This window comes from Theropithecus gelada, chromosome 15 (genome assembly GCF_003255815.1).
Source record: "Theropithecus gelada isolate Dixy chromosome 15, Tgel_1.0, whole genome shotgun sequence".
NCBI classification, from domain to species: Eukaryota; Metazoa; Chordata; class Mammalia; order Primates; family Cercopithecidae; genus Theropithecus; species Theropithecus gelada.
Window position 1 is genome coordinate 46,212,926 of NC_037683.1, and position 21,128 is coordinate 46,234,053.

At 41.9% G+C, this 21,128-nt stretch overlaps 1 protein-coding gene across 1 annotated transcript; it reads left to right on the plus strand.

Annotated features, from left to right (window-relative positions):
- The first annotated feature begins 2,101 nt into the window (after positions 1–2,101).
- On the plus strand, positions 2,102–3,057 carry LOC112608319 (olfactory receptor 13C7-like). Its single transcript, XM_025360138.1, is given in 2 exon segments — positions 2,102–2,915; positions 2,918–3,057. Coding segments are annotated over 2 exon segments (954 nt in total).
- Positions 3,058–21,128: the final 18,071 nt, after the last annotated feature.

A 21,128-nucleotide genomic window follows, 5' to 3' on the forward strand; every position in this document is an offset into this window, starting at 1 on the left:
GACAAGAGACAGCAGTTAAAGAGTACATGCCCAAGTCGAGAGTGTGCACCTGTGTTGCCAGGGCAGCTCTGAGAGACATGGCCTCTTGGCCTGCTTGGTTTTTGGCAGGGTAGCACTCAGAAGGACAGGTGAAACCAGAGCCAGTGACATGTCCTGACCTCGGTAAACTGGCAACCTCCCCACTCCACCGGCCTGCCTTCCTGCAAACAATAGATGCAGCCCAATAGGATCCCAGACTGGACCCTAAACTGGGTAAGTGCTAGGGGACCTCTATGGCCAGTTCTTCACCAGCTGGGGGAAAGAGGCATGTACAAAGAGGTCTGTGCAAGGGGAGGGCTAGGGGTAGAATTGGGTTTGGGGATGAAGCAGCTAATTCCAAAGCTCTGAAGGCTGCAAGTGTGCCAAGGAAGCAGGCAAGTCTAACAAGAAGAGCCCATAAGGTAGGCTTAGGATTAGTGGAGGAAGGGAAAAGTTAGAAAAAGGCAGATTTCAGGTCCCTGAAGAGTTCTAACAACCTGGGCTTTCTGACAATGACATTACCTTGAGCCCCTTGTTGTCCTAAATGTTTAAGCAGAGGCTGAGAAATCACGTATTGAAGAGAGGATCCTATGGCAGGTGGCTCAGGGATGGGGACTGGATTGGTTTAATATCTGAAGATTCTGTCAAGCCTCAGATTCTGCACTTCCTGATACTGAATGGAGTTTTTCTCTAAAAATAGTTCCCCGTCCCTTAATTCCTAATATCCTGAGATAATCTTTTTTGGACATTGTATCATTACCATTTAGAACAAAGCACCCCCACTCCCCTTCTTCAGAGGCGTGTGCTGCTCACAAACATCTTCCCTGACCTCAGCTTCTCCACTTTTGAACTGAGAAGGGTTGAAACAGATTAGTGATTCCCAAGACCAGTATACATCAGAAGTACATGGGGGAGCTTTTATTTGAAAAGCAAAGCAATGAACAAAAACAGATTGCTAAGACAATCTGCCAAGGTAGGATCCAGAAATCTGTATTTTTAACCAGCACTTGGGTAGCTATGAGGCAGTTGGCTTTTTGTCATTTTGGGCACCCTGTGTCAGGACCTGATGACATCTGGTGTTCCAGATCTCTTTGGAGATGAAATTGTGGTGATAATCCACAGTGCAGATTTTTGTATTCTAGAAGGTGGAGTAGGTTTGTGTGTGAGCATATCTGCAGATCTTCCAAATGGCATTAATGGGATGGCGTTTCTCATTGAACTTGATGTGGGTGTGATTCAAGGCTTCACCCAACCCAGGCTGGGGGTGTGAATTATGAGTGGGTTCCCACAATCAGGCAAGGCAATATGCCACCAGTCTAGTCCTGGAACAGCAAAGAGGCAGACATGGTTACTGGAGGAAACACATGATTCCTTCTCCCCAGACCAGAATTCTGAAGCCTTTGGTGGGGACTCCATGTTATAGGTTCCAGAAACTCCGTTTTGTCAGATTTTGTAGATCTGGTCAAGATCAGATGAATTGATTTATGCTAACTAAACTCACAAAAGATGGAACTGCAAAAAGATACTGAGTAACAAATAAAACTGTTAAGGAAATAAGAAGTTTTATGTTTTGAAGCCAGCACTTTCTCTCCCTGTAAGACTGTCTGTATGAGAAGTTAAATTATAATAGAAACTTGCTGGGTGAGGAGGAGCCAGACACAGAGGAATGGGTCATGTGACCTCAAGGGCCAGGGTCACCAAGCCATGACAGCCTGAGGTCTCCAATTATATGGCAGAGGCAGAGTTGCTCAGAAGCCCCTGATTTCCTACAAAGTGCTACAGACAGCACATGCAGTCGTGTGATATTGCTTTTGGTATATTAATATCATTTTAGGCAGAAATGTCCTTCATTTTTTTCATTCAAAGTTTTATTAGATTTCCAAGGTCTATTCTTCCAAGGCCTGCTATACAGCCTGGCTTTTAGATAACTTGGTTTTTATAGTTGAATCTAACAGGATAAGTTTATTTATAATTTTAGAGACATCATACTATAATTCCCATGTATTGACTCAAGCAAGCCGTCAAAAAATAAACATGTATTTTCTGCCTTCATTATTCCTAGGGATGAAAGAGAGAGTTCGAAATGGAGGTATCCAACCAGTCTTCTGTGACAGAATTTGTCTTGCTTGGCCTCTCTGCCCATCCAAAACTAGAGAAAACGTTGTCTGTGCTTATCCTGCTGACGTATCTGGTGATCCTGCTGGGCAACGGGGTCCTCATTCTGGTGACTGTGTCCGACTCCTGCCTGCACACACCCATGTACTTCTTCCTCGGGAACCTCTCCTTCCTGGACATCTGCTACACAACCTCTTCAGTCCCTCTGGACATGGATGGTTTTCTCACTCCCAGGAAAACCATCTCCTTCTCAGGCTGTGCAGTGCAGATGTTCCTCTCCTTTGCCATGGGAGCCACAGAGTGTGTGCTCCTGGGCATGATGGCGTTTGATCGCTACGTGGCCATCTGCAACCCCCTTAGGTACCCAGTAGTCATGAGCAAGGCTGCCTATGTGCCCATGGCTGCCAGCTCCTGGGTGGCTGGTGGAGCCAACTCCTTGGTGCAGATCTCTCTTGCAGTACAGTTACCCTTCTGTGGGGACAATGTCATCAACCATTTCATCTGTGAGATCCTGGCAGTTTTAAAGTTGGCTTGTGCTGACATCTCCATCAATGTGATCAGCATGGGGGTGGCCAACGTGATCTTCCTGGGGGTCCCAGTGCTCTTCATCTTTGTCTCCTACATCTTCATACTCACCACTATTTTAAAGATTCCCTCAGCTGAGGGGAGGAAAAAGGCTTTCTCCACCTGCTCTGCCCACGTTACTGTGGTGATTATCTTCTATGGAACCATCCTCTCAATGTATGGGAAGCCCAAATCCAAGGATCCCCTAGGGGCAGACAAACAGACCTTTCAGACAAACTCATCTCCCTCTTCTATGGACTTTTGACTCCCATGCTGAACCCCATCATTTACAGTCTGAGGAACAAGGATGTTAAGACTGCTGTGAGAAGCCTGGTGGCTCAGAAATGCTTGACTCAGTGATGAGTTATATCCCACGATCCATGCACTCTGATGGCTCTCACTTGAGAATCTCAATTCCAAGTAAAGCTAAGTGAGGGGCAAGCTCAGTTTAGAGCCATGCTACTCACATTGTGGTCCATGGATCAGCAGTATCAGCATCACCTGGAAGCTTATTAGACATACGGAGTCTTGGGCCCCATTGCAGAACTCCTGAATTGAAATCTGCATTTTAACAAGTTCCCCCAGGTGATTTGTACGGATGTTAAACTTTGAGAGGTATTGGTTAAGAGGCTGTGGTGGATGCTGTGGTGTGCTGCCCGGATTCCTGTTCACTCCACCTAGCACTGAAGCACTCATGACCCCTGTGAGTACTGACGGTCAACAGCATTCAATGGAGTCTCTCTGCAGGGTTGCCTTTGACTAAAGAGAACTACCTCACCCAAAGTCACATGCCCTTCTCAAGGTCAACTCATACACAATGATGTCAATGTCAGTATAAAGACCCAGTCCTCCTTGCCTCAATGGGGTTATCTCTAAAGGGTCATCCCAGCTGGAGAGCTTTCCCATGGTAGTTCCAGCTCTCCCTCTGCCTAGCCCTGCTTCTTCTATCTGCTCACATCCTGTACAGGTGTCAATCTTTTAAAATTTTTATTTATTTTAATTTTTATGAGTACATGGTAAGTGTAGATATTTATGGGGTACATGTGATATTTTGATACAGGTATACAATGCATAATAATCACATCAGGGTAAATGGGGCACCCATCACCTCAAGCATTTATCTTTTCTTTGTGTTACAAACAATCCAATTATACTCTTCTAGTTATTTTTAAATGTATAATAAATTATTGTTGACTGTAGTCACCTTGTTGTGCTATCACATACTAGACCTAGTATCACATACTAGATCTTATTACTATATTTGTGTACCCATTAGCCATCCCCACTTCTCCTCTCTACCAACCTTCCCAGCCTCTGGTAACCAGTGTTCTACTCTCTATCTCCATGAGTTCAATCATTTTGATTTTTTGCTCCCACAAATCAGTGAGAACATGCAAAGTTTGTCTCTCTGTCTCTGGCTTATTTCACTTTCATAATGACCTCCGGTTCCATCTATGTTGTTGCAAATGGTAGGATCTCATTTTTTTGATGATGAGTAGTACTCCATTTACTCCATTGTACATATGTGCTACATTTTCTTTATCCATTTGTCTGCTGATGGACATTTAGGTTGTGTCCAAATCTCAGCTATTGTGAATAATGCTGCAGTAATCATGGGAGTGCAGATATCTCAAATATGCTGATTTCCTTTCTTTTGGGTATATACCTAGCACTGGGATTGCTGGATCATATGGTAGCTTTATTTTTAGTTGTTTTGAGGAACCTCCAAACTTCTCCATAATAGTTGTATTAACTTAATTTCCACCAACAGTGTACCAGGGTTCCCTTTTCTCCACATCCCCACCAGCATTTGTTATTGACTGCCTTTTGAATAAAAGCCATTTTAACTGGAGTGAGGTTATATCTTATTGTAGTTTTTATTTGCAGTTCTCTGATGATCAGTGATGTTGAACACCGTTTCATACACCTGTTTACCATTTGTATGTATTCTTTTGAGAAATGTCTAGTCAGATCTCTTGCCCATTTTTTCAGTCAGATTATAAAGCTTCTTTCCTATAGAGTTGTTTAAGCTCCTCACATATTCTGGTAATCAGTCCCTTGTCAGACAGGTAGTTTGCAAATATTTTCTTCCATTCTTTGGGTTGTCTCCTCACTTTGTTGATTGTTTGTTTTGCTGAGCAGAAGCTTTTTAACTAGATGCGATCCATTTGTCCATTTTTGCTTTGATCCTGTGCTTGTGGGGTATTACTCAAGAAATCGTTACCCAGTCCAATGTCCTAGAGAGTTTTTGCAATGTTTTCATTGAGTAGTTTCATAGCTTGAGGTCTTTGATTTAAGTCTTTCATTTTGATTTGATTTTTGCATAGGGTGAGAGATAGGGGTCTAGTTTCCTTCTGTATATGGATATTCTGTTTTCTAAGCACAGAGGTTTTGATCTTAAAAGCACTTCTCAGTAAATGTTCTGCATGAAAATCTCCCGATCAGCACCAGCTTCCAGGGAACCCAACCAATGACAGACAACAGTCAATCTCAGCACAGGTATGTGAACAGTGTGTGTATACACGCCCTTCTCAGGTGTTTTCTGTACTTCCAAGGACAGTAACTTGTTGAATTCTTTTTGTTTAAAAATACCAGTTGTTCCCTAAAATGTATTTCATAAATTAAATTCCTCTAATTTTCATTTATATACATAAACTTGATTTGTGTTTACTATGTAAGTATTTTTACTCCTGAACAGAGGGTGCAGAGAGTAAGCAGGGCTGTTTTAGCTGCTGGGCAGGAGGGCTCAGTAGCCAGGTCTTTGACATTTTAATCAAGGACAAAGATATTTGAGCTCTGGAAAACATGTTAGTCCTTGACTACAACAAAACAAAACAAAATCTAAAAAAAAAAATTTTAATTAATTATTTACATAAGAGAGAACAAAGCGTTCTCTCTAAAGAAGGGAACATTATGTAATCTTCAATAATGAGTAAACTTTTTTATTCATGCATCATTATTTTAAAACAATCTGTGGATTAGACACTTCTACTTTGCAAGAATTCCTGCATTTTCATAGTTATTGTTGAGAAATCATAGAATTGTAAATTAAATGAGCCACTTATAAGACAAATAATTTTTAGAACAGAAGTAGAAAAATCATCTCAAATAATTACACATAAAGTGGAATACATGTTCATTTTGACATAATGTGGGCTACGACCTCTAAAAGTAAGAGTGCCCAGGCCTGGAACAGCCGTGAGGGGGACGCGATAGTTCCAGATCATATTTGTCTGCAGCACCTGGAGAAGTCATTAGCATACAAGTGCTTAAAAAGACACACAACTGTCTTTCCCCTAGTGTCTTTCAATCTCTCTTGCTCCTACTCTTGTGCTCAGAGACTTGTGGCATGTGTGGCTGGTAGACTTCTACGGAGGGCTTAAGTGAGGGCTCAGATGGGTGAAACTTTTTCCTAAGAGAAAATCCAAAATATGCCAGTCTCTAGCTTAAGGTCTGGGGTAGTCTGTGGGCATGGGGACTCCAAACCAGGGAGCTTCAGAGCTTCTTTTCCTCAGTCTTCAGGGAAATGACAAAAGCATCAGTGGAGATGGCCACGCCCACACATCGTAATGAGAACTCTGCGCATGTCCCCCTGCAGTGACGTGTGCAATGACATCTATAAGGATGCCAAAGATGGTCAAAGAACTCTGATACCAACTTCCTTCTCCTTCTTACCAAGGCACAAGTAGTACCCAGAGTCTTTTTATTAGCAAATCATTCTGTATCGCTACATGGCCATCTGCAACCCCCTTATATACCCCAGGGTCAAAAGTAAGGCTGCCTACTGCCCATGGCTGTTGGCTCCTGGGTGGCTGGCAAAGCCAACTCCTTATTGCAGATCTCACTAGCCATACAATTACCCTTCTGTGGGGACAACATCGACTTCACTTTATTTATTTATTTATTTTGAGATGGAGTTTTGCTCTTGTTGCCCAGGCTGGAGTACAGTGGCACGATCTTGGCTCACTGCAACTTCTGCCTCCTGGGTTCTAGTGATTCTTCTGCCTCAGCCTCCCAAGTAGCCGGGATGACAGGTGCCTGCCACCACGCCCAGCTAACTTTTTGTATTTTTAGCAAAGATGCGGTTTCACCACATTGGCCAGGCTGGTCTCAAACTCCTGACCTCAGGTGATCCACCCACCTCGGCCTCCCAAAGTGCTGGGATTACAGGTGTGAGCCACTATAGCTGGCCTCAATTTCCCTTTAACACCAGTCTTTATTTTATGTTTTATTTTGTTTTTAATTGACATATAATAATTTTACATATTATATTCATATACTGGGGTACAGTGTAATGTTTCAATACATATATACATTATGTAATGATCAAATCAGGATGATTAACGTATCCATCATGTTAAACACTTGTCATTTCTTTGTGGTAATAACATTAAAAAATTATCTTTTCTACACAATATATCCATTAACAAAATTACACCCGTACCCCACAAATTTATACAAAAAACGAACAACCACCCCAAATCCTCCCTTCTGATTATTTTGAAGTATACAGTGCATTATTGTTGGCTATTGTCACTCTACTGTGTAATAGAACACCAGAACTTATTCCTCCTATCTGTAACTTTGTAACCATTCACCAACCACTCCTCATCCCTGGTGACCCCACTCTCCCTAGCCTCTGGTAACCACTGTTCTATTTTCTACTTCTATGAGATCAACTTTTTTAGATTTCACATATGAGTGACATTATGTGGGATTTTTTCTTCTGTGTTTGGCTTATTTCATTTAACATAATATCCTCTAGGTTTATCAATGCTGTCAAAAATGATAGGATTTCATTTTTTAAAGAGCTGAATAGGATTTCATCATGTAAATATATCACATTTTCTTTATTCATTCATCCATTAATGAACACTCAGATTGATTCCATATCTTGGCTATTGTGAATAGTGCTGTGATAAAAGTGGAAATGCTTTTATCGCTTTTAACATACTTATTTCGTTTCCTTTGGCTAAATGGCCAGTAGTGGGGTTGCTGGATCATATGGTAATTCTATTTTTAGTTTCTTGAGGAACCTCCACACTGCTGTCCATCATGACTGGACTACTTTGCATTCCCACTGACAGTATATTAAAGTTCTCTTTTCACCACATCCTCACAAGCATTTGATATTTTTTATCTTTTTGATAATAGCCATCCTAACTGGGGTGAGATGATATCTCATTGTGGTTTTGATTTTCATTTCCCTGATGATTAGTGATGTTGAGCTTTTTTTCATATACCTGTTAGCCATTTGTATGTCTTTCTTGAAGAATATCTATTCAGATATTTTGCCCATTTTTAAATCAGATTATTTGTGTTTTCTGGCTCTGGTGTTGTCTGAGTTTCCTATATATTCTGGATATTAACCCCTTGTCAGATGCTTCATTTGCAAATATACTGATTGCTTTTGATAGAAATTAAGTTTCAACCCAAGGCTCATCACTTGCACCCTCTCCCCTCATCCATCCTAAGAAAAGCTTCACATCCTCAGGCCCTGCTAAGCAGGCACAGCCATATTCCGTATTAACTGATTCTCATATCCCTGGCCCTATTTGAGGTGACTTGAAAGATTCTCTGTCCCTTGTTGTCAAAGATTCCTAACCAAACAGGCCTTAGCAAAATGCTAGTTACCTGCCTTGCCCATGATACCAGAGCTGCTTCTGTCTAAGGCTTGACCATGTTGCTCCCTTACCAACCCCAGAGCTCTCTCTTGTCCTCATTTCCGCTGCTTCAATCTCTATGCTATCCTCTTGTAATAGGGAGGGTAGTGTCAATACCTCTGGCAGAAAGAGTCCCTTCCTAATTGGGATCCAAGCTGCCAATAAATTCCCCATCATCTAAAATTATGGATACCATGACACTTACTATAGGATACCATTTAATGTCCTCTCTGGTCACACTGGCACAGGGCCTGGCCCTGTTTAATTAATTTGGTTAGTTAATTAATTTGATTATTATTTGATGAATAATTTTTTAGTTGTAAGTGGTAAAAACCCAAAGTCAAACCAGCTTAGGCAAAAGGTTGAATTTATTGATTTATGTGACCAAACATTGGGAGGTAAGAGAGGAATAAAGGTATAACAAGGGACTTGAATGCTGCCCAGACATTCTCTATATTCTCTTTTGTGTGTGTGTGAGCAGAAATTATTTATCCAGAATTTTTTTTTTTTTTTTTTTTTTTGAGGCAGAGTCTCACTCTGTCACCCAGGCTGGAGTGCAATGGTGCAGTCTCGGCTCACTGCAACTTTTGCCTCCCAGGTTCAGGCGATTCTTCTGCCTCAGTCTCCTGAGTAGCTGGGATTACAGGCGCGCGCCACCACATCTGGCTAATTTTTAATAGAGATGGGGTTTCGCCATGTTGGCCAGGCTGATCTCGAACTCCTGACCTCATGATCTGCCCACCTCAGCCTCCCAAAGTGCTGGGATTACAGGTGTGAGCCACCGCGCCCGGCCAGATACTTTTAAAAAGACATCACAAGAGTAACCTTTAAATTTTTTTAATTGACAGGTAAATATTGTATGTAATTATGTTGTATAACATTGTATTTTTGTTTTCATTTTTAAAGATAGAGTCTTGCTCTGTCACCCAGGCTGGAGTGCAGTGGGGCAATCATGGTTCACTGCAGCCTTGACCTCCCAGGTTCAAGTGACTCTCCTACCTCAGCCTCCTGAGTAGCTGGAACTACAGACACATGCCACCATGCCCAATTAATTTTTAAAAATTTTTATGTGGAAATGGAGTCTTGCTGTGTTGCCCAGGTTGGCCTCAAACTCCTGGGCTCAAGCAATCCTCCTGTATTGGCCTCCCAAAGAGTCAGGATTATAGACATGAGCCAGTGTGCCCAGCTATAACACTATGTTTTGATATATGTATACATTGTGGAATGGCTAAATCAAGCTATTTAACATGTGCATTACTTCACATACTTATTATTTTTTGTGGTGAGAACCCTGAAAATCTACTCTCTTAGCAACTTTTAAATATGTAATATATTATTATTAATTATAGTCACCATGTTGTACAATAGATCTCTTAAACTTGTTCCTTCTGTATAACTGAAATTTTGTGTCCTTTGACTTATATTTTCCTATTTCCCTCACCCCCTCCAGGCTCTGGTAACTACCACTCTCCTCTCTGTTTCTATAACAGAGTTTGACTTTTTTAGATTCCACATATAAGTGAGATCATGCAGTATTTGTCTTTCTGTGCCTGGCTTATTTCACTTAACATAATGTCCTCCAGTTTCACCCATGTTGTTGCAAATTTAGTATCTCATCTTCTGTTTCTTGCCTCCGTTTTGTTTTCTCATATAGGCATCTTCCACAAGGCTGGCAATATGGTCTCCAACAATTTTGAAGCTCACCTGTTTTGCTTCAGCCCTGTCTACTTTCGAATGGATTTATAGAATTCCAAGTTAATAAATCCCAGAGGAGGTGTGTGATTGACTTGGCTTAGGATAGTTTCCAATCCTGGTCAATTAGAGTTACTGCAGGTTTTGGAGCAGTGGTATCTATTTAGGAAGTTACCTTCCATTTGTATAGTATAGTTTAAATAAGGGAAGGAGCATTTCCTGAAAGAAGTACATATTTCACTGGGCACAGTTGTGCACACCTGTAGTCTCAGCTACTTGGGAGGCTGAGGAAGGAGGATCGCTTGAGCCTTGGGCAACATAACTAGACTCCATCTCTAAAAAATGAGTAAAAATTATTTTTGCCTGGGCACAGTGGCTCACGCCTGTAAACCTAGCACTTTGGGAGGCCCAGGCAGGTGGATCACTTGAGGCCAGGAGTTTGAGACCAGCCTGGCCAATATAGCCAAACCCTGTCTCTACTAAAAAGAAAATACAAAAATTAACCAGGTGAGGTCATGCATGCCTGCACTCCCAACTACTCAGGAGGCTGAAGCATGAGAATTGCTTGAGCCTGGGAAGTGGATGTTGCCGTGAACCAAGATTACACCACTGCACTCCAGCCTGGGTGACAGAGCGAGACTCCATCTCAAAAAAAGAAAAAAAAAATTTTTTTTTAAAGTAAGTACATATTTCAAAAGCAGAAGAGTCCTTAGAGAGGAGAAAATATGTCTCTTACACGTTTTAGACCTAATGTCATTTACCCTGTCTGTATTTATATATATGGTCATTGCAACCATGGTTTCAAATCCCTCCCTGTGTCCAAACCACTGTCATGGAACTCTGCACTGCCCTCCCGTTTGGACTCTGGCTCAGCCAAGAGGCTTGCTTCAGGTCAATGAAATAATGGTGAGTGTGACACAACCAGAACCCATATTGGTGGTTGCTAGGGGCTGGGGGTGAGGAGAAATGGGCAAAAACTTCTTCCGGGTGCAGAGTTTGATTCTGGAGTAATGGAAAGGTCTGAAACTAGATAGAGATGGTAGTCACCCAACATCATCAATGTACAAAATGCCACTGAAGTATTCACTTCCGTGAATTTTATGTTATGTCAATAAAACCTCAATCATTTTTTAAAGAATCTAAAAAACAACCCAATTAAAAATGGGCAAAATATTTGAATAGACATTTCTCCAAAGAAGATATTCAAATGCCCAATAAGCACATGAAAATATGCTCAATAACATTAGTCATAAGGAAAATGCAAATCGAAACCACAGTTAGATGCCACTGATACCACTTCATTCTGATGAGAATGACTATAATACAAAAGATGAACAATAACAAGTATTGGCAAAGGTGTGAAGAGATGGGAACCTTTCTAAACTGCTGGTGGGAATGTAAAATGATGCAGCCACTTTGGAAGACAGTTTGGCAGTTTCTCAAAAAGTTAAACATAGTTAACCATATGATCCAGCAATTTCATTCATATATACATATACACACACATATACATCCAAGACAATTAAAAACACATAGTCACACAAAAACTTGCACACAAATGCTCATAGCAGCACTATACATAAAAGCCAAAAATGTAAACAGCTCAAATGTCCATTGACTTGTGAATGGATAAACAAAATGTGTGTGGTACAATGGAATACTATTCAGTAATGGAAAGAAATTAAGTACTGATACATGCATGGAGGAACTTTGAAAATGTTATGCTAAGTGAAAGGAGACATACACAAAGCACCATATATTGTATGATTCTGTTTGTATGAAATGTCTAGAATGGGCAAATCCATTGACAGTAGATTAGTGGCTACTGAGGACTGAAAGGAGGGGGAGTAAAAGAGAACAGTTGCTAGCTGGTACAGTGTTTGAAATTTGTTCAGATATTTTAAAATCCTGGAATTAGATTGTGGTGATGGTTGCATAACCTTGTGAATATACTAGAACCACCAATTGTCTGTTTATTTTTATTTTTTATTTTTTAGTGATACAGTCTTGCTCTGTCACCCAGGCTGGAGTGCAGTGGGACAATCATAGCTTACATATCATAGCCTCAAATCCCTGGGCTCAAGCAATCCTCTAACTTCAGCTAGATTACAGGTATGCACCACTAAGCCCAACTAATTGATTTTTGTTTTTTGCTTTGTAGAGATGGGGTCTCGCTCTATTTCCCAGCTTGGTCTTGAACTCCCTGGCCCAGCTGATCCTCCCGCCTCAGCCTCTCAAAACACTGGGATTACAAGTGTGTGCCACCATGCCCAGCCACTAACTGTATATTTTAAGAGTTAATTTTATGGTATTGAATTACATCTCACTTTTTTTTCAGTTCAAAACATTACAATGAGCTTGTTTTTAAGGTTTATTGAAGTATAATTCACATACGCATACACCCTTGGAATGTAAAAGAAACCCACCTTTTTAAGGTATACAATTCAATGAGTTTTGATACATACTACAGTCATGTAACCATCACTGAAATCAAAAAATAAAATATTTCCTTTATCCTAAATGTTCCTACATGCCCTTTTGCAGTCAGTTCCCTCTCTACCTCTAGCTCCTGGAAACCACTGATCTGAATTCCACTCCTATAGTTTTCTCTTTTCCAGAATGCCACATAATGAGTCATTCAGTATGTAGGTTTTTCTAAGTATCTTACAATGGACTTGGTTTTAATGGGACTTACCTTGACTACCATCCAGACCCAGCAGTCAAACAACAGGGTTACTTCTCTCTAGAATCCAAGGTTGTATACAAATAACAATCAAATCTAAGCACTTACTTTACAGAAGGCAATATATCATAGCAGTTAAAATCACAGTATGTAGAATTAGACCAACCTGGGTATATTAGTCTGTTTTCACACTGCTAATAAAGACATATATGACTGGGTAATTTATACAGGAAAAAGGTTTAATGGACTTATAGTTCCACATGGCTGGACAATCATGGCGGAAGGCCTCAAAATCATGGTGGAAGGCCTCACAATCATGGCAGAAGGCCTCACGATCATGACAGAAGGTCTCACAATTATGGTGGAAGGCAAGGAGGAGCAAGTCACGTCTTACATGTATGGCAGCAGGCAAAGAGAGAGCTTGTGCTGGTAAACTCCCCCTTATAAAATAATCAGATCAGCTGGGTATGGTGGCTCATGCCTGTAATCCCAGCACTTGGGGAGGCCGAGGTGGGCAGATTACCTGAGGTCAGGAGTTCAAGACCAGCCTGGCCAACTTGATGAAACCCCATCTCTACTAAAAATATGAAAATTAGTTGGGCATGGTGGCACGCATCTGTAATCCCAGCTACTCGGGAGGCTGAGGCAGAAGAATTGCTTGAACCCGGGAGACGGAGGTTACAGTGAGCTGAGATTGTGCCACTGCACTCCAACCTGGGCAACAGAGCAAGACTCCTGTCAAAAAAAAAAAAATCATCAGATCTCATGAGACTTATTCACTGTCATGAGAACAGCATGAGAAAGATCTGCCCCCATGATTCAGTTTTCTCCCACTGGGTCCTTTCCACAACATGTGCAAATTCAAGATGAGATTTGGGTGGGGACACAGCCAAACCATATCACTGGGTTTGAATCACAGTTCTAAAATTTCCTGTTGTGATAAACTTCAAAAGTTTACTTAAACTCTCTAAGCCTTTTCCTGATTTCTACAATGTGAATAAAAATACCTATTTCATTGGGTTCTTGAGAAGATTCAATTAAAAAGAGAGAATGAATGTCCACACAATGCTCAGAACATGATAGGCAACTAACAAATAATATCTATCATTACTTTATTACTATTATGATTATTACTGATTGGCAGAAGGCATATGACCTGTAAGAACACTTAATTCCTTATTTTCACACAGTTGTCATGCCTTAGAGACTTCCCTAACTATCCCTCCAGCTTCAACTCGCCTGAGTACATGATTTTTGTTCTAGTCTTGTATATCTCATAGCTTCTAGGTTATTTCTATTTCACTAGAGACCTTGGGAAAGTTTATTAGTCTCTCTAAGTTTTAGATTCCACATCTAAAACAAGGGATTGATAATATTACTTACCACATAAGGTTGTTGTGAGGTTTGAAAGAGGAAATGTACTTTACCTAGTGCTTGCTACTTAAGTAGAAGAGAAGCCCTCTTACCTGCTGTAGTCAGGGCCAACATTTGGATAGTTAATTTAATTAGTTTTTTCAAAGTTGATGAAGAGGGGGCAGTATTATCTATGTTTACATCCAGTCTTAAACCAATAGTTCTTAAAATGTGATCTAGGGACTCTGGAGAGTCCCTGACACACTTTGATGGTTCCATGAGGTCACAGCTATTTTTCTAATAATACTAAGATTTTATCTGCCTTTTTCACTGTCATTCTCCCACAAGAGTACAGTGGAGTTTCCCAGAAGCTACATGACAAGTGACAATGAAGCAGATTGACTGCAGAAGCAGATGTGAGAATCCAACTGTCTTCTCTTAAACCAGACATTAAAGAGACTGCAAAAAGTGTAAAACAATGCCACTCTTCTCACTAAATGTTTTGGAAAATATAGTTATTTTAAAAATATTTAAATGTTTTAATTTATATTAACATTTAATGTGTTTATTATTGTTAATTTGAAACATAATAACAAATAATTTATCAGTTTTAATTTCTAACATGGTAAATATTGACCGATATAATCCACATAAATAAAAGTTCTTTGGAATGCTCAATAATTTCTAAGAAAGTAAAGGGGGGGTCTTTTGGTTTCTGGTCTGGCATGTCAGGAGCTTGAAAGTTGTCATTCCATTCTAATAACAAGTGAAAAGCTGAATCAACTGAAAAATCAACAACTCTTCTTAGATCTGTCAGGCAGACACAGAGAATTACAATTTACTGGAGCAGAGACCCACAGGCAAAACCTCCATTGGACAGTACCAGGGTGGGAAAACATGAACTGCAACTAACAAATTGCTGGAGGCTCAGTGTGGACAAGTCTCAGAGTTCAAAAGCCCTTGTGGGGGAGGGGTGGGGTGCTCCCCATACTTTATAGTAACCATTTTGAAATACAACAAAGCATTTTTTTTTTTTTTTGAGACAGTGTCGCTCTGTTGCCCAGGCTGTAGTGCAGTGGCACTATCTCTGCTCACTTCAACCTCTGCCCCTGCCTACTGGGCTCAAGTGATTCTCCTGCCTCAGCCTCCTGAGTAGCTGGGACTACAGGCATGTGCTACCACATCCAGCTAATATTTTGTATTTTGAGATGGGGTTTCACCATGTTGGTCAGGCTTGTTAAATACAGTAAAGTTCCTCTTCAAAGACACAGTATGTACAACTTTCTTGTTCTTTGTTCTGCAAGTAATCTTTCCTGCCTTTGCCGTGCTCAGACATGTCCACGCATGCCTTAGCTTTAGTCAGTCTATAACTCACGTCCCCTTCTTTATTTGGGAATGTGTTAGCTTCCTAGTTCCCCCAAAAGTGACCTCCTCCTTTCCTTTGTTCCTCCATTGCGCATTTACCTATTTAGGAAAAGTTTAAGATCTTGGCCAGTTGGGATCAGTTTAGCATGTGTGGTCCAGTTCCAGCCAATGGAAGCAGGACACAGAAGTAGGGACAGTGTCAGGAATAAATACCCCTGCTTTCCTTTGTTCCTTGTGCTCTTGCAGCAACCAAGAGCATGAGCAGCACCCTTCAGCAGAAGTAAATTTGCCTTGTTGAGAAATCCTTTGTTTGAGTGCTCATTTTCTTTGTGACTCCAAGCAATTGTTTGCAACAGGCTGATCACGAACTCCTGACCTCAAGTGATCCACCTGTCTCAGCCTCCCAAAGTGCTGGGATTACAGGTGTGAGCCACCATGCCTGGCCCAGGGCATTCTTTTACCAAGGTCTAACCTACTGGGGTTTTATCAGAGCCTAACTGACCCAGCATAAGAGAAATGCCTAACTCTAGCAAGCTCCAGACCTTCTGTCCCATCTAAAGGGGAGAAAAAAACTAAGAGGCACTTGTACTGATCACATTCCAGTGACACAGGCTTCCTAAAAGACTGAGACCCAATCATGGGGTTATAGAACACTTCCCACCACCCATCTCTCCCCACCGTACCCTCTACCGCCACATTACTAAAGGCCCATTTACTGCGGGTCCTTTTACCCACTACCTCATGTCTGGCTTTCAACAAAAACTCACAAGGCATATTATAAGGCAAAAAACATAGTTTGATGACAGAACAAACATCAGAACCAGACTCAGATATGGCAGAGATGTTGGAATTATCAGACTAGAAATTTAAATAACTATTATTAATATGCTAATGATTCTCATGGAAAAAGCAGACAACATGCAAAAACCGATGGGTAATCTAAGCAGAGAGATGGAAATTCTGAGAGAGAATAAAAAAGGAATGCTAGGTATCAAAACCGCTGTAACCGAAATGCAGAATGCCTTTGATGGGCACATTAATAGACCACATATGGCTGAACAAAGAATGTCTGAGCTTGAGAATCTGCAATAGTAACTCTCAAAACTGAAAGGCAAAGAGAAAAAAGACTGTGGGAAAAAAACCCAGAAAGAATATCCCAGAAGTGTGAGACAAATACAAAAACTGTAACACGCAAAAGAAGAATAGAGAAAGGGACAAGAGAAATATCTGAAAAAAAGGAGTCTTGAGATTAAGAAAAAGTTTGAGAATCACTACTTTAAACATTTTCGAGAAAACATACAACTGTATTTATTTTCCAATCTTCTGACACAGAGAGAGGATATTTTCTTGTGTGTGAGTCCACTAATTGGACTCTTAAATAAATCACACCCATGGCACATTGTCTACAATTTTCAATTTAAATTTCTTAAAGCAGAGTAAGAATTTGAAGATTTTTGCAGAAGAATTGTGGTGCAGGATCTGTCTAGATTTTAACAATTTTCTCCCTGACATCTAATATGACAGCAATTTATTTTACTATGAATCTATCCAAAGCATTCAACTTAATTTTCATAAAGACAACACTTTCCACTCTCTTTTTAGGTCAGTTTGTGTAATTTAAATTAACTTAATACAACTACAAGATTAACAATTGGCTTGAGTAGGCTGGGAAATAATCATAACTACCCTTAGTGTAACTCCCAGCTACAGGGAGCAGGCATTTTGGGCAGCCAGGAACCTGACATGGGTGCTGGTCCCCACATTTTGCAGTGGGAATGGAGAGTATAAGTTAATCTCGGTAGCCAGGTAAAGGGAGATTGATTAAAAGCATTTTGCAAAACGTGGAAACCACTATTAATATTAGTGCCCGACTATTAACTCAAACCCTCCTTGCCCACTAATCCATAATCCTCAATTATAAGAAAGACTTCTTATTTTCATCCTTATCTTCAGTAACCATCACAGTGGGGATAACTTGGGGAATATTTTGATACCAAGTCTAAACAACCCTTCAGTCCCCAGTCCCCTATGCTAGTTTAAATATCCTCTCCTTTGTATCTCCTCTGTTTTTTTATTGTTGTTTTTGTTTTGTTTTGTCTTATTTCATTTTCTTTCTCTTTCTTGGTTTTAAAACCCTGCCCTTTGCTCAACCTTTCTCTTTATCCCTGATCTGTCCCTAAGCCCTGCAATGTCTTCTGCTGACAGGTCTCTTACACTGGACCCCCCCTCATGCCCTTTTCCCTGACTTTCTTCCTCTGACTCTTCCCTGCCCCCAGGCTCTCATATAAGTTAAGGGCACTTGGCAATTATCTCACAGAATGTAGCTGTCACCAGGAACTTTCTGGAGGCCAGAGGCCCTATCCTTGTCATTTCGCTCTCTTTCTAGCATCTGGTGCTGGCCCATGGCACATGTCCCTTGCTTCCTGATTTCAAGGGCAGGGGCCAGGGCTGGTCAGCTCTGGATGTGTGCTGAGGGGCTGCAGGGGAGGCCATGCTCAGGGCACATGTAGATGACCAGTGTGTCTGTCTCAGCAGAGGCAAAGTTTTTCCCTCTTGTTTTGACAGTTAGGGTTGCAAAGGCAAGTGGCACAGCCTCCTCAGACAGACATAACATTGTGGCCAAAGCATGGTCAGAACTTAGTTATTGCCTCTACTTGCAGGAATGCCAACAAGGACAGGATAAAAACTTTTTAATCCAAGGAACATTTCTTTTTTTTTTTTTTGAGACGGAGTCTCGCTCTGTCGCCCAGGCTGGAGTGCAGTGGCGTGATCTCGGCTCACTGCAAGCTCCGCCTCCCGGGTTCAGGAATCCAAGGAACATTTCTTCGCAGCGAGAGTTAAGATTTACATAGAGCTGTCCGCAACTTGTATAATTGGGTCTGTGGGACGCACACCCTAAACTCCTGTGAGGCCCTTCACCAAACTTTAAATTGCTTCTGGGATTAAAACTGGCTCCCAAACAACCAAGGCTCTAAACTGCTCCATGGCTCCCTGATAGAATCTCTGGAGAGCAGGCCTGGGTGAAGGCACAGGGTGCCCGCCCTGAGCATGCAGGCAGGGCATGACTGCAGAATCAGCGGGAAGCAGCTCCTCGAGCTGTCCTTCCTCTTGGCATCTCACCAGGCATGGAGGTGAGGAAAGTTAGCAGGAAAGTTAGCAGCTAGAGCCCCTTCAGCTATGGCCAACCCCACATTCCCTTTACCTTGCTGTGAAATTTGAAGAAATTGTTTAGTTCTAAGACAGCTAAATAGAATTTGCTATATGCTTCCAGGCACAGCCCCAACCGATGGGGCTAGCTGGAGATGGTCAATGTGGGCAATTGGAACAATCACTTCTCAAGCCTGGAGACCTTCCAGCATCATCCCCTGCTATGAGACCTTTTGTCCAGGTAAGTGCCTGTCTCCATCATGGACTTATCTCCACACTGGATGTAGACTGGGTTCTCTCTGTGGCTAAACCTTCTTCAGGTAGGTGAGCAGAAGAGCAAAGGTTGTGAGTGGGAACTTGGCCATAGCTTCCATAGGGTCTTTTATAAGGGAAAGGGAGCAGGCATGTTCTGGGAGTCTAGGCCTGTGTGGGGATGGGGCAGAGTAGGGAGAAGAATGGGGAATAACAATAGAAGGAAGCTTCCGCCCAGTGTAAGGAAAACCTTTCTAGCAATGGAGGCCATACGACAAAGGAATGGGAGGTATGAGCTCTACCTACCTTAAGGTGTTCCAAACAAAAATTGGAAAATTGTGTTGCATGGAAGGTATTCGTGCAATGGAGGGAAGCGAGACAAGACCAGTTACTTTACAATATCTCCGGCAAGTCTAAGATTTTCCAGTCAGCAGTGCTAGTAACTCTAAAGACGGATCTCTTTTCCCCACATATTCCTGATGTTCACAGTCAATCTCCTCTGATAACTGCACGAGGATGGCTTCAAACTGGGCCCAGTTTCTCCCACCAGATCTTTCCCAGCCAGCAACAGTGTGATATTACAGATGGAATGTGTGGCTCCCAGGGACACCATCCACCCCCACCCAAGCCCTGACATGAGGCAGAGATCTTGGAGAAAGGTGTGATACCTCTACTCTTCATGAATATCCTAGGGAGAGAGAGGATAATCAAGACTTCATAGTCGATTCTTTAGTACTTGGTAGTTCTACTCTGGCACAAATGGACCAGCAAGGATCTAATCAGAGTGGTAAGGGAAGGAGCCTTGGGGAGAAGGTGAGGAGCCACCTGGCCCTGTCCTTGCTGCCTGTGCTCCTTTCTGAGCCTCAGCTTCCTCATCTTAACATGAGAAGTCAAGGCTTGAGGTTTTCTTTCTTTTTTTTTTTTTTCTTTTTGAGACAGTCTCGCTCTGTCACCCAGGCTGGAGTGCAGTGGCACGATCTTGGCTCACTGCAAGCTCCGCCTCCTGGGTTCACGTGATTCTCCTGCCTCAGCCACTCCAGTAGCTGGGACCACACGCGCCCGCCACCATGTCTGGCTAATTTTTTTGTATTTTTAGTAGAAATGGGGTTTCACCGTATTAGCCAGGATGGTCTCGATCTCCTGACCTCATGATCTGCCCACCTCGGCCTCCCAAAGTGCTGGGATTACAAGCATGAGCCACTGCGCCCGGCCAAGGCTTGAGGTTTTCTCTAGTGTGCTGGATCTATAGGTCTGCGGTGCCATTTTCAGCCTCCTTTGAGCGATCCCTCTGTAAGCCTGGGTGGAATTGTCTGCTCTTCCGTGGAGAAACCGTTACTGTGACATTGCAGTGGTTTAATGGTCAGCTTGGATATAGAAGGCCCTGAGTTACGAGCTGTGACATAAAACTGCTTCCAAAGCACAGAATCTACCCACAAACTCACACTGGGAGGCATGAGGGACACTTGTCCTTGGATTCTATTCCTGCTCCTTCATGGGTCTGGAGCAGACTGGGAAACAGCAGTACTGGGAACAAAGGCTGGTTAGAGGGGATATGGAAGTGCTTCTGTTAGTGTCTCCAAGCTCTCTTGCTCAGAAACTCCTCATTGACAGGGCAGCCAAGGGAGATCCCCAACCAAACTCACGAGAAATGAACTAGAAACCAGGAATCAAGTAACAAATGTAAATGCTGGATAGACCCTAGTTTTCCCGATCTCTGCTCATCACATACTCCCTGGGAAGGACTGTATTTGGAGCTGAATTATCATCAGAGAATTAGAGCCAGGGGAGTGGGTGGGGTGATGTCAGTGGCCAGCATCACTGAGTGTGACAGCCTGAAGCCCCCAAGGACACTGCAGGGACAATTCAGGGACAAGCAGGGCTGGCCAGAGGAGCCCACTTCTCTGGTCAGTGTTGGAACCATGCAGCATGCCCTCAAAGGTCCTCTTTTTTGGAGCTTATGCAGATCCTTCCTTGCATATCCATTCCTTCAAGTGTGTTAATACCACTGATCTGATGAAAATTCTTTCATTTATCGTGGTTTGATTAGATTTCCAGGGTCTGCTTCTCTTACTTTTGATCTGACATGTCCTGACTTTTAAGGTAACTTCAGTAGGCAGTGAATTTTATCTGTTAGCTGCTGATATTACAGTTTGGCATCTCAAAGGGTAAATTTGATTATATGTTCTAGAAGCGTCTCATTATAAATACCACATACTTATCTTTATAAACATGTTTGCTGTTCTCAGTTTCCCTAAATGGGGAAGAGAGAATTTAAA